General features: G+C 58.4%; 4 protein-coding genes across 4 annotated transcripts; 1 reads left to right on the plus strand and 3 right to left on the minus strand.

Annotated features, from left to right (window-relative positions):
• Positions 1 to 642: 642 nt before the first annotated feature.
• JDV02_004021 (uncharacterized protein) lies at positions 643 to 3,110 on the minus strand. Its single transcript, XM_047985201.1, has 2 exons — positions 2,453 to 3,110; positions 643 to 2,364 (listed from the first exon to the last, which is right to left on the minus strand). Exons 1-2 carry the CDS (start codon positions 2,477 to 2,479, stop codon positions 1,204 to 1,206), a joined length of 1,188 nt encoding a protein of 395 aa, XP_047841178.1. The 5' UTR covers positions 2,480 to 3,110; the 3' UTR covers positions 643 to 1,203.
• Positions 3,111 to 7,575: 4,465 nt separating this feature from the next.
• Positions 7,576 to 10,267, plus strand: JDV02_004022 (uncharacterized protein). Its single transcript, XM_047985202.1, has 4 exons — positions 7,576 to 8,147; positions 8,273 to 8,519; positions 8,638 to 9,339; positions 9,397 to 10,267. Exons 1-4 carry the CDS (start codon positions 8,053 to 8,055, stop codon positions 9,772 to 9,774), a joined length of 1,422 nt encoding a protein of 473 aa, XP_047841179.1. The 5' UTR covers positions 7,576 to 8,052; the 3' UTR covers positions 9,775 to 10,267.
• On the minus strand, positions 10,122 to 11,534 carry MAM33 (Mitochondrial acidic protein mam33). The gene is made up of 2 exons (XM_047985203.1): positions 11,108 to 11,534; positions 10,122 to 11,041 (listed from the first exon to the last, which is right to left on the minus strand). The coding sequence occupies exons 1-2, from the start codon at positions 11,467 to 11,469 to the stop codon at positions 10,489 to 10,491; spliced, it is 915 nt and encodes a 304-aa protein (XP_047841180.1). The 5' UTR covers positions 11,470 to 11,534; the 3' UTR covers positions 10,122 to 10,488.
• Positions 11,535 to 11,721: 187 nt separating this feature from the next.
• Positions 11,722 to 13,179, minus strand: TMA16 (translation machinery-associated protein 16). Its single transcript, XM_047985204.1, has 3 exons — positions 12,495 to 13,179; positions 12,314 to 12,447; positions 11,722 to 12,260 (listed from the first exon to the last, which is right to left on the minus strand). Exons 1-3 carry the CDS (start codon positions 12,806 to 12,808, stop codon positions 12,112 to 12,114), a joined length of 597 nt encoding a protein of 198 aa, XP_047841181.1. The 5' UTR covers positions 12,809 to 13,179; the 3' UTR covers positions 11,722 to 12,111.
• Positions 13,180 to 13,281: the final 102 nt, after the last annotated feature.

Genomic DNA, 13,281 nt, shown 5'->3' on the forward strand with positions numbered 1-13,281 from the left:
TCGTGCACTCTAAGCACAGTATACGGGCTAACCTACATACTGATATAACAGGGCCTAAAGGGGGGATGTCGAGCGCGTCTCGCTGTGCATATGGAGGGCTTGGTTGCTTTTGAGCTACGGAAGTTTGCCGACTGGATTCGTACGGCCGTCGTGGTGGATTGACACTGTTCATTACAGGCAAATACAACAGTCACGAATGGGGAGCTAGCGCCACACGACAGCGGGGGACAGATGGAAGCCGGATGCCCTTGGAGCCGCGATGCAGGGGAGGCGCCCTCATATATGAGTGGCTTGACGCTATAAGAATATCCAGATCTACAATAGAGGCGATCTGAATTATCTGTGAAGGTCCTGGAAGAGCGCTTAGTTTCTCGTGCCAGCAAAGCGCCATCCATATTCATGAGATAGCTCAAGGCACGGATGATTCCCGCACGAGAGCAATATACTCTCACCAGGAATCCCGCCTTTCTTCCTGATGCTCACGCACAGTTGGTTCGAATAGGGTCTCCCTTTGGCATTCGTGCTGTTGCCGTTTCGCCTGCCCAACACTGGTCAAGTTGTCGCGTCGCAACACCACATGACATCAAGTTGCCTCATGGCCTGACCAATCTCCCACAAAGGTTTTGCTTGGTACTCTCTTTTCTGGTCCCTAAAAGGCCCTTCGTATTAATCGTGTACAGTGTCTATCTGTGTGCAAACTACTGTACCAATGGGTTTTTGAAAAATTGGCGTCGTATACCCATCTACCCGTCCAACGCTCCCCTAATCCAAAGCACGGGCGAGCTGTCTTCGATGAGCAGGCTCTATTCCCTGGGATATCATGCGTGAATTTGCGCAGCCCCAAACGCACAGCGAGCGCCGTACAAAATCAAACCGTGCCCACGTCACCACATTTCGTCCGCTTCGTTTTCAAGTCGACCGCTCAGTGATTGATAATCCGATCAAGCCACAAACGCCTTGCTCACCCCTCCTTCGAGTCGCTATTCAAAGCCATGTTGCCCAATTCGCCCTCAGGTCTAAAATCCTATGCAGGTGCTTCCCGTGCCACATATGCTGTACTCAAAGGCAACCCGGGCCTAAGCTCAGAATGTAGCGTCGTATAGTTCGTGAGTCGACGCATTAAATCATTAAGACGGTGAGAAGAAAACATCATGAAGAGTAGAGAAGGCCGGGCGGGTCAGCCAAACGAGCCTGTCGTCGCTTTTACTGGTCATTGGACCAGGCGCCGGCGTGAATGAAATGGTCCCAGGTGATATCCAAGCCACCGTCTTCATACGGCAGCTGCGTCAATGGGTCCGCCATAGTGTCGCCCTTGACAGGCGTGTACATGGAGCTCTGGTCTTGGAACTGCATAGGCGCCATCGCCCACTCCTGACCGTACGTTGTCTGCCCGTAGCTGTTTGCGATGTCCGCCGGATTAACGCTGGGGCTCATCAGCATCTTAACGTCGTTCGGCAAATCAGCCGTGAAGATAGAGGTAGCGGTGTCGTAGCCGGCAGGCGTCTCGGGCTCCATGGCGCTGTCGAAACTGCTAGTCATCCTGGTGCTCGGAGTGTCTGGCTGAGAGCCGGGATTGGGGAGGGCCTCGACGGCATTTGCGGGCGAAGGAGCCGCGGGCGGCGCGCGGGCGCGAGAGGCAGACCGTGAGCGGGACCGCGAGCGGGCACGGCGCTTCGATCTAGGAATGTATGCCACGCCCCCGAGGATGGCGGACCGTTCCCTAGGGCTCAGTGAAGGTGAAGGTACCCCGAAGCCCGGGGGTGACTGGGTAGCGAAGGGTGATGGCGCGCTGTACTGGCCAAAAGGAGATTGATTGTGGTGATTCTCATACGCCGGTGGAGAAGCGACGTATGGAGCCTGGGAGGTCTGTGAGGGAGACGGAACGTAGGGAGGTTGCGAAGCCTGCGTCGCTTGACCTTGCGGCATCGACTGGTTCTGAAACATGTTGCGGGACATGCTCTGGGTCAAATGCTCTGCCTGCTGATTGGCGTGCGGAAAAGATGCAGCGAACATCTTGTTGATCTCATTCTCCTTGCGCCATTGCTCGTTAGTCCTGGCGAGGAGGCTCGACATATGGCACCGGTTGTCCACAAAGTCCTGGAGACGGTGGTTGACGTCGGGCGACTCGGTCAGCAGGTGAGGCGCCAGCAGCCTAAACGATCGAGGCATGTTGTCTTCCTCCTCCTCGTACATTTCCTCCTTCATGACAATCTGCTCGGTGATGCGGAAGCCCTTGCCGGTGCGCTTCTTGTGGATGTCGCTTGCCATGCGCGCCGACTGCACCCGAGCCTCGAGACTTCGGTCAGTGCGGCGCGAGGCGGCAATGTATGCCCGCTCCTGGTTCTCCTCATGAGACCTCTCCGTCTGTAGCTCGGGTCAGGTCGGGTTCCTGTGCTTAAGAGTGGGACGGCTACCTCAAGGATGGCTGGGGTGAGGCTCAAGGGAATGTTACCTTTCTAGTGGTGATGGTCTTCTCCATTGCTACTCCCCTACCACTCTTGTCGTCTACTACCTAGCAATAGTAGTGTTCAAGCTGGAGAGATGAAGATGGAGCGGGGTTCAAGCCGTCTTTAAATAATCGGCAGTCGAACCGGTGATCAAGCACAGATGCCTGGCGCCTCTGGCGGGTGTATGTGCCGGACCGGCGCACTGGGGAGTTGGGGCAGGGTGATGCTAATTTGCGAGTTCGGACCAAACTGTGATGGAGGAAAGTTTGATGCAAAACACTGGATAGAGTGTGCCTTGGCAGCGCATGAGCGAGCAAAACCAGCCGGCGAAGGGCGCGCGGATGCAGCAGAGGCGGGGGGGAGGCGTCGGAAAGGCGAGATGGGACGGCCTTGGGTGGACTTGAGGCGCAGGCGGCGTACACGGCGAGGCAATGCTGCGGGTTGATATACTGCCTGTCGACAGGGGCGAGGTCGGATTGCTTGCAGGTCTGTGGGTTTGAACTCTAGACGGGCCGGGAAGGAAGAAGCGAGGCGTCAAGAGGTCACAGGCAAGCGGGTTGGAACGCGGCCGCTGCACGCCGTGTGTTTTATACGAAGCTCCAGCATGCGGCGGCCATGGCTGATAGCCTGTTGCCGGAATGGGCGGCGGCGGCCCGGAGCTTGCTAGCGGTAGAGCGACATTGTGTCTTTCGATCCGTGGGCGATGGCACAGCAAGTGATCGAGTGTGCGTGAAGGGATCGATCTCGATGCCAGAGGAGCTGTTAGCGCAGGCTGGCGGCCTAAGTATCGCCGACGTATCGGCACGCCATACCGGGGCAGCACCGCCTGCTCACATTGGGTACCTACTTAGGTCGTGCAGGAGGAGCCGCCCGACTACTAGGTAAATCAGTTAGCAGCTAACCGCCTCAGTACCTAGCAGGCAGCCCGCCTCCCGTCGCCGTGGCCCAAAACATTGAAGCTCTCCCAGCCCACAGACCGGACGACGCAGTCGCAGCTGCATGCACCACCAGTATTTGGCGGTGACTGATCAGGTGCATTTTGCTTTCCCCTCACAAGGGCGACCGACAGCCACCTAGTACGATGCCAGGTAAGGTTGTGCCTAGCACGCCGCCCTTGGGACGAGAGCAGCTCCCCAACCTCGGGCGACACATCCATACCCAGGTACCTGTGTCTACAAACTTTACCTAGTACTAAGCTCTAGAACACTGCGTCTGCCTCTATCCTGCCTTCCACAGGTACCTACAAAGCGCACCGAGGCACGCACGCTTCCGCTAGCCGCTCCTGCCCTTTCTCTTTTGGAGGTTTCGGTTTCTGCGCAATGCAAGGATATCTTATGCATGGCATGTGCTCGCTGCTGTGCTCGCTTTAACCAGCTATGAACGCTGTTTCCCACATTTACCTTTCTGGAAGTACGAAAAATTGGCTGCCCCTCTGGCCTGCAGCACCAACCCCAACCCTAGCCCCGGCAACCAGAACTTGAATAGGGCCGCAACTCCACTGCATCCCTCCCGCTCCTCCGCGAGCGCATCGTCCCAGATGTACATGACACACGCGGCACGATGCAGGCGTCCCACGCATCCGCCTAAGCCAATTTACGAATACATGAGACGCAAATTTGGCTCAGGCACTAGAGCGGGAACCCGCGGAGCCGGCTGCGGACTGCCTGGCGAGGACTCGACCCGACCCAAAAATACTAATCACGCTCGCGTAGGCAGGCTTGGTGTTTTTGGCCTCTGATATTGGCTCCGCATCTACCGTACGGTGATCACCAAGCACGGACCTGACTGCTTCCAACAAAACGCCGCAGCCTGCGGGCTCTAGAATTACCGACCCCCGAACCGGGCGGACCCCAGTTTTGTCGCCCGCTGACTGATTGCCAGAATTTACTTTGCGCGAGCTTGAGCATGCCGTCGAATGGCCTCATTTCGTCGGGCATTCCCGCAGTGGCGGAAGGGGCGAAGTTGGCTCGGCACACGAAATGCTTGGGAAAGCAAGCTGCCATGTCGCCTTGCGGCGCCTCGGCACCTACTTCGTAGGCAGAACCGGAATGGGCCTCCAGCGTGGAGATGGGGCCCCGCCGGGGCGGAGGGCCAGGCCTTGCGCTGCTGGCGGGCTCGCTGTGGGGAGAACGGTGAAGGCCGAGGGCAAGCAAGCTAGTTGGAGATCGAACAATATGATCGAGGATCTGGCAACAGGTGCCGACGCCCCGATCCTGCGACTGCGCGGTGTCTTGTCTGACCCAAGGTGCCAGTATATCTATCGGTGTAACAGCTGAGCGACTCCAGGGACACCCCCAAAGCGGAGGGCCCTGGGCGCGTCGCGAGTTCGTAGCTTAGTATGTTTGGAGATTGAAGGTCGTCAGCAGGAGGCTCTACACACTGCAGCAATTGAAGACGAAAGTCTGTTGTGCTGCTGGAGACGTTCCGACTGGCCCCCCGAACTCTGAGGCGGAGGAGAGGCTCCGGCCCGCAGTACCAAGATGCAAGACACTGATCAACCCCCTGCTGGCGCGCCGCAGAGCATCCAAGGGCAGAGGTACATGGTCGCGACAAGGGCGGCCTAACAGATGCCCAACAGCGTTTGCACGCAGGCTGGCGACCTGCAGCCATGCTCAAGACTCTGGCCAATATGTGCGGCGGTAGCTCTGGTACAGTTGGCGCTAGCCTCATCTGACGGCCGCCATCCCGCTCTGAGTGCAAGTCGCAAGCGGGCTGGCTTGCTTGGCTACGAGAGCCTTTCCCCCCGCACGCTTTGGCGTGGTGGAAATCCCATTGCCCAGCCAAGAATCGCATCCCCCTCGGTGCCGCCTCGCAGTCGGGGCGCGGGCAAACCATACCTCCACGATGCCCCTGGGGATCGTGGCGCTCGCCATTGCCCGACATGCATCGGACCAAAGCAGCCGCCACAGAGTTTGGCCCGCCTTTGGCGATTTTCCAAATACCCAGAGCCAACCAGAGGGGGTCACATCTCCGCCTGGCCCGGTGGCGAATGGCCGCGACGCGAGGGCTCTGTTCCCCCCGTGCTCTCGTCGTCCCTCGGTGTTCGTCCCGGACGAGACGGCACCATGGCATGGCATGGCATGGCATGCTTCAAGGGGTTGTCGACTGCTAGCAGCGCCAGCGCCAGCGCCCGTGCAATCGGGACTCGCCAGCCGTCTCCAGGCCTGTGCTGGGTTAGTACTGGCTGCCAATGGCGATGTGCTGGTACACTGCCACCCGCGCACATCGAAACCTGTCAAGCTCGTTGCAAACTCGTGCTCTTTTGGCATCGGGGACCTCCTAATGGCGCGCGTTGGGTGACTATAGCATGCTCGTTTGCACGGTGAGCCGCTCGTCTCGCCAGATCGTAGCTCCTCCATTGTGCAACAACCCAGCGTCAGCTTGTGTTAGGATGCTTGGACGACGCTGCCATCTTACTCGGCCGCGGTCGACATGGGCCAAAGGCTGCTATTATTACCATTGCCTGCCGTGGGTGCACAAGCCGCTCGCCGCGCCGCGGCCATGACATCACAGCCTGCCCAGCTGTGTAAGTGAAGATGCCCACGGGTTGCGCAGATCGCGACGTTTAGGCTTCTCAACTGCCGTTCCGGTGGCGCTGAGGCTGTTGAATTTCCACCGAGCCACCGATGGCAGGTGCTGGGCCTCGCCGAACCAGGCCTCCCAACTGGCCGGGGGGTAATAATAAATCGTGTTCAGGTGAGATCGGGACCCTACTCTCCGACTGCGTACCACCGATGTAATTGATTCGCGACCCCGCCACACTTTCGCATGGGGTAATAGTATATCCATGTCGACCTTTGGGTATATGTTATCATGACGTGTGTCGCATGTGGCAGCACGGATCGGAATTTGGATGACCAGACTGCTGGGTCGATGGACGAGCACAACAGCCTGCTATGGGGTATCGCCACACTACGACCCCCCCCTCTGGGGTCGGCACTGCAGGTCCAGCAGCATCAGACGAGATCCATGTGTAACCAGTCCCTGACATGCACCTTCCTCTCTGCGGGGCTTGGATTGGTGGGTGTCGGTCGTTGAGACCAATTTTTTTGCAACTCGGCGTTTGAGTCTCTCAAATCCAGTCTCGCGATACCTACCCTGAAGCTTGAGTGATGAGACACGTGAGTGACAACGACGAAAGCATGTGATGCTGTCCAACGGTCCCTGTTCTCTGGCATAGCAGTTGGCCTTTCGGTTGGTCGGCCCCGTTCGAATCATGTCTTGCTGCAGGTACGCTGACCCCGACATTCCTCTTGCGAAGAGAGCGACGCAGTCTGGATGCATGGTAGCCACATGGCTCAAGTGCAAACACCTTGTGTGACACCAAGCCTCCAGCGCTGCGCAGTGAGGGAACTCCATGCTGATAAAGTGTTGCTCCCTTTGTCTCGCGAACGGGCTGCGGGCCACACGTGAATTGAATTGTCTTCCTCCGCTCCATGGCGGTCAGGACTCAAGTCACCAGTCACCAGCACACGGGCAGATGGCGTCGCGCCATTGTCGAGACATTGTGCACGTACGGTGCTGTACTGTGCTGTACTGTACTGTACTGAAAATGGATGCAAGGCTGGACGAAACAGAGGCCAGAGCGCGTGCCGCGTGAACCAAGAGTTGGGGCACGATGCCGAGGAGGAGATGCACGACATGCGGCGAGGGCCAAGGCCTGGGCCATGTGGGAGGATGATTGGCCCGTTCTGTGCCTGGAGGCTGGCGGCGATGCTCATGTCTGGCTCGCTCATCCTGCCCGATGTTGCTATATCCAAGAAAGCCCATTCAGTTATGAAAGGGAAGGAAGAAGCAGCAAGGCCTGCCGCTTCGGAATCTTCCGTCCGTCTCTTCGCACATGTCTCTTCCAGACTCGTCTCCTTTCTTGATGTCGAATCGTGCGTCTGCCACGCAGCAGGCAGAGTAGGCACCTGTAGCTTGGCATCCAACGCTGGTGCCGACAGGGTCAAATGGCTGCACAGCGTGATCATTCCCGCAAATGTACTGGTACTTGGTCGGCGCAGCGCGTTGTGGCTCTGGTCCGGCGCTGGTTGCTGGCCCGCCCACTCATTTGACACGTCGCAACCCCCACCCGATGCACACTGCCTCCCGGCGGCAACCCCACCCTCAACCATCTTGCGGTATCAATACCTCGACGGGCCCTGGCACACCGCAGACGTCACACAATCCCGCCGCTGAGCCTGCACCTTTTGTCAGGCAGGGCCAGTTCCAACAGTGAGGCCGATCAACCTTGTACTGCTTCGCTTCCTTCCCTCTTCCGTCCATCCCACAGCATTCTCACCACCTCCTTTGCCTTGCCACTCGTCGGCCCCGTCGTCTGGCAAGCCTATTTACCTACCTTAGGCGAGCCTGCGGCGTTCTGTGCACCCTCGACGGAGGTGCCTCCAGGTACAGTGCCAGTTGCTGGACGACGCCACCAACCACGCACCAAGCGGCGAGAGATACTGTGCCTCCAGCAGATGCGAGACTCGACGACAATCTTGCCCCTGGCTGCCATCGTCTCCTCTCCCGGCTGCCCCCCGCTCTCCGGCCCATCTGTTGCATCGCATACACGTATCGCATACAGGTAGTATATCGAATACACCATCGCGTCGCTCCCACCATGGCGACGTCCGCTACACCGCCGACCGTCGATGCGCCGGACGAACCGCAGAGCGAGGGCTCCAAGCTGCGGACGTTTCTAGGCATTTTGAAAAAGTACGTGGACCCGTGTCGCGGCACCTTGCGTCTAAGACAGTCCGACTTGACGCTGGCACAAGGCGCTACCCCCTTGACGACCAAAAAAGGGACATGGCTGACGTCTGGCTTCGCCGGGCCTGCAGGTTCATCGGCGTCACCGACCTCGCCGCCGTGCGCTTTTCGCTCCCCTCACAGCTGCTCGAGCCAACCCCCAACCTCGAGTACTGGACCTATCTCGACGCCCCTAACGCCTTCGTTGCCATCGGCACCTCGGACGAGCCGCTCGACCGCATGCTGGAAGTGGTGCGCTTCTGGCTCACAAAGGACCTCAAGTATGCCAAGGGCAAGCCGTGCAAGCCCTACAACTCGTGCTTGGGCGAGTTTTTCAGGGTGCGTCGACCCCTTGTTCCTCCCGCGAGGGGGCGGTGTGCTGGCATGTGTGGGGGCATACCACCGCGGGGCAACCAGAATGTGGTCTTTTTTTGGGCTTTGGCTGACTTAGGTGCAGTGTAATTGGGAAACCGAGGACAATGCGCCGAGGATCGATACTAAAGAGCTGCAGGGCGACAAGAGCAACGGCAATGCCAGTGCCGCATCCAGTTTGAAGAGCGACGTGTCCGGCCTAAAGACTACCGTCAAGGACGACAAGAATGGGTCGTCTGTCTCCCTGTCGGTTCCCCAACACGGGAAATCTGCCGACGCCCACCTCGTTCGCGTCTCGTACCTCACTGAGCAGACGTCTCATCACCCTCCTGTTAGCGCCTTCCACGTTACATGCCCGGAGAAGGGCATCACGGCCCGCGGCTTTGACCAAATCTCGGCCAAGTTTACCGGCACGTCGGTCAAGGTGTTGCCGGGCGAGCACAACATGGGCATCTTCATCACGCTTGACAAGCGCGACGGCGAGACGTACCAACTGACGCATCCGGCGGCGCACCTGGGTGGCATTCTAAGGGGCAGCCTGAGCGTGTCAGTCAGCGAGATGGCCTACTTTACGTGCCCTCAAACCAAAATTAAGGCCATCCTGCATTACGTGGAGGAGGGCTGGCTCGGCCGCACGACCAACAAGATTGACGGCGTCATCTTTCGCTACGACCCGGAGAATGACAATAAGTCGAGGGTTCAGGACGTGCCTGAAGAGGATGTCCTGGCCCGCCTGAGCGGCCCCTGGAGGGAGAGAGTGGTCTTCACCATCGGCTCGCGGCCCGTGGTACGTCTACGCAAATTGCAGGTCGTGCTCTATTCGGTTTGCTGACCCGTCGTCAAGAAAACCGTCCCTTCTGAAGAACAATACACCATCATCAACATTGGGCCGCTCAGCGTTGCACCCAAGATCGTGCCTCCCGAGGACCAGCAGCAGCCCAACGAGTCGCTGACGCTCTGGGGTGGCGTCACGCGGGCCATCCATGCCAAGCAGTTCTCCAAAGCAACGGAGCTCAAGGTCGAGCTCGAGGAGAAGCAGCGAGAAAAGGCCCGCGAGCGCGAAAAGTCGGGCGAGGAGTGGAAGCCCGTCTTCTTCGAGCACGTCGTCGGCAACGGCGGCAAGCCCGGCCTGACTGACCAGGGCCGGCGGGTCCTCGAGCTCGCGCAAAAGGGCGAGTGGTCCCTGGACGGCATCACCGGACAGAACGGCACCACAGAGTAATGCGAGACGAAGAACCGAACTGCTAGACGATATCCTGCTATAGACGGCGACGAGGGAGTGGAGGCGGGGAGCGGGGTCTAAGAAGCGCAGATAGAGACGTCCGATGTTAGTTTGCGCCATGTCCAGCTAATAGTGCCGCCCGAACTGAAGCTCGACATGTATACCTATATGAACAATGTAGCGCTGTGTCGGATAGGGCTTGGGTCTGCGGAAGAGGAGGGAACAAAGGCCATCATCCATCTGCGTGCGTGCATTCGACTTCTCGGGCAGTGCCGGGCTTGTTGAGAAAGGGCGGCGTTGGTAGGCGTTTTCGCTGCGCGGGGGCATAATGGTCGAGTCGCCAAGACCTGAATGGATTGCCGAGCCAGTCTCGTTACGGTCATCTCCTGCGACACAGCAGCTTACGTTCGCAGAAGTACACACATGGCGGGCATTCAATACAAAGAGCATCAGTTTGCGTTTGATTTGAAAATAGCTTATCATACAATGTGCGTTACTGAAGACGTCTTCCCGATAAAACTCCCATGATCCCTCGTACAGCGCAGGCGGAGCCGCAGATTATTTTACAACATGAGTGAGGTTCGCATTTGCCCACTGACAGGGCATGGTTCGGAACGAGCCCCGTCGATTCCCTGCCCTGGCTACTGCAGCCAGTAGTTCACTGGCAAATTCTGTGAGCGGCGGCGGCGGCGGCGGCGATGGTGATTGTCCCGCTTAGGCGTCGACAAAGGCCTTGACGTTGCTGAGCCAGCGGAGATACTCGCGCTGCTCCTTGACATCGACGTAGTCGGGCACAAACACGGCCATGGCCTGAGTGATGCCGCGCTCCTCGAGGAAGCGCTCCATGAGCACCTGAAGGTCCTCGTCGAGGGAGCCGAACGGAGGGCCGGGGTAGACGTCGGCACGGCGCTGGGCAGCCTCAGGGGACTCCACCTTGGCCACCTTGGCGTCCTCGTAGTAGAACATGTTCTCGACGACAATGTTGCCGTCCTGGGCGGTGGCGTCGATGTTGAGCGCGCCAGCCGTCTTGCCAGGCTTCTCGATGACGATGGACAGGTTGATGGGCGCGGCCGTCTCCTCGTCGAGGTCGTCCTCGAGATCTTCCTCCAGCTCCTCCTCAGGGCGCGCCGACGCCTTGTTGCCCTGCTTGCTGGAGCTCTGCAGCGCGGCATCGTCGTCGTCGGCGACGTCCTCATCCTCGAGCGCGGGATCCTCGGAGAAGGGGTCGTAGTTGGTGATGTCGGCAATGGAAAAGCTCACCGTGATCCTGTGAAAGCGTCAGCCCTGAAGTTCCAGCCCGGTAACCGGCGCAGGGATCCGAAGGGGGGCTCACTTTTCCTCACCAAAAGAGCGCGTCAGCTTGACAACCTCCTGGCCGGCCGTGTCGATCAGCTCAAAGGGGCTGTTGTCCAGAAAGTCCTTGACGCTCGCAGGCTGCTGCTCATTGGCCTTCATCTCCTCTTCAATCTGAATCTCGCTCTCGAGCTTCGCAGACAACTCGTCGTCAGTCTCACCGTCGGCGGCCCTCCGGCCGGCGGTCGAGGAGAAGGCTGCTCGCGAGGTTCGCATGGCGCCAAGGAAGGCAGGCGAGGCTCTGGAGAACGCAACGGGGCGGGCTGAGGCACGCAACGTGGAGGCGCTCATGCGACTAATGGCCCGCGTGGCCGACCGCGCGAATGTCCTGGCGGAAAGCATCTTGGCTGTGTGGATTGGTGATGGCTCAGAGGCAGAGAGAGAGATGGACAGACGAAGGATGCGATGATGTCGGCTTGAGATGGCAGAGCTCTGGAAATTTTTGGGAGCCGGCGCTAACTAAACAGGGAGCTTCATCAGCCAGGGTCCACCACATTCACGTGATGGCTGGACGTGAAGCACAGAATCGAATCTACGAAGTGACGAACGTCGCGGTCAAGAAAACGTATGGACTGGACTTTGGCATTTCAAAGTAACAGGTTTGGTTCATTCATTTCTGTCGTAAAATTGCGCCTGAGTCATGATGCCACCTCAGCTAGCCGGTGCGCTCCGCTTTGCCGTCCTCCCGCCCCTGCCCGAGCCTCAGCGCTCCGCTCAGCGTGTGCCAGCTCGCTCTATCGTCATCTAAGGTAACGCCATGACAGAGGCCAGCGTGAACGCATGAAGGGCTAGAGAGGTGGTAATGTTGTGCCTTTCTCTAGCCTGCGTGGTTTCGGTAAAGTCACCTCGCTAAAGTGTGTGATGAGGTGACCTAGTCGCCCATGAGTGTTTCGAGATCTCGCATGTACTGCGGCGACTGGATCGTATTATCCGCAGAAACAATTGTGGTTTATGGAGCCATTTCTTTGCTTTGCAGTATCCGCCCTAGTTGATGCCCTTGTTCGGAAAGTCAGCTTGCCGCACGCTGCCCGCGCTCGACATCTTGATCCATGGAAGTGTTGTCAGTCTCGCCCACGAGCCCTCCCACTGGACTAGTAGCTTCGCATTTTCCTCTTTGATGATATCCGGAATAACTTTGCGTGTCAGTGCCGACTAGGTATTGACTAAACTGCGAGAATGTCCTTACCGAAACCGTTTTTGAACTCTGTTCTTAGGGCAGCAATCTTCATCTTGAGCAAGTCCTCCCTAGCGCTGCCAGGCCGCCCTGGCCTTCGCGTCTTTTTCAAGGAGTCGTACTCCTCATCATACTGGCGGATGAATCTGACCGAGATGAGTTTGAGTCTGAGAGCGGCCGACGGCAAACTTACTCTTCCACAAACTGCTGTGCCGTAGCGACGTCGACAGGGCTGTCGTCCCTTCCTTTGAGCCTCTCCTGGAAGAATGCCACGCGGTCAACTGTCAGAGCGTCAGTGTTAGTGACTGACTGGCCTTGAGATGGGCCAAACACACCGATGGGCTGTTCCTTTTTACTCCTCGCCTCGGCCAGCTTCTGCAGCCTCAAGTCCCTCACACCAGCCTTGTGCAGGCGCAGTGAGTCTCGCGACTTTTCATGCAGAGCGTTGACCTCACCGTTGCGCTTCTTAGCGATCTGCTTCCGGGTCTTTGAGAGCGATGAAGGCATGACGGCAGTTGATGTGATGCGATGACGAGATTCAAGAATCGAGGATCGATCTTCTTCAATAATGGCCGACGCAGTGGATCTTTCGGGGAGCGGCCGTCAACTTTTTCTTGGTTTCAGGGCCCCACCAGCAATGGACCCTGAGGCGGCGGAGCCGCCAGCGGTTGAAAGCCGGCCCAGCCCACTTCATCGGCCGGGCTGTCGCCGTTCTGTCTGTGGAGAGAAAGCCTGCTGCACATGACGGAACAGGCTGGAGCACAAGCGGCGTCACAGCCTCAGAAGCGCCCCGTTAAAGTAAACAGGGAGGCTCTCGTCCGATAGCCAGGGCCGCCAATGCACATCACGGGTGAAGTGAAGGCAGCACCATGCGCGCGCTATGGAGGCTGGAAATACCTGCAGTTGTGGTGTCCTTGCCTCAAACAAAGGTGATTCACCTCCAGGTAGCGAGATTTTGACGTTTCGCGGCCAGATCTGGG

This window comes from Purpureocillium takamizusanense, chromosome 3 (assembly GCF_022605165.1).
Source record: "Purpureocillium takamizusanense chromosome 3, complete sequence".
In the NCBI taxonomy this organism is placed as follows: domain Eukaryota; kingdom Fungi; phylum Ascomycota; class Sordariomycetes; order Hypocreales; family Ophiocordycipitaceae; genus Purpureocillium; species Purpureocillium takamizusanense.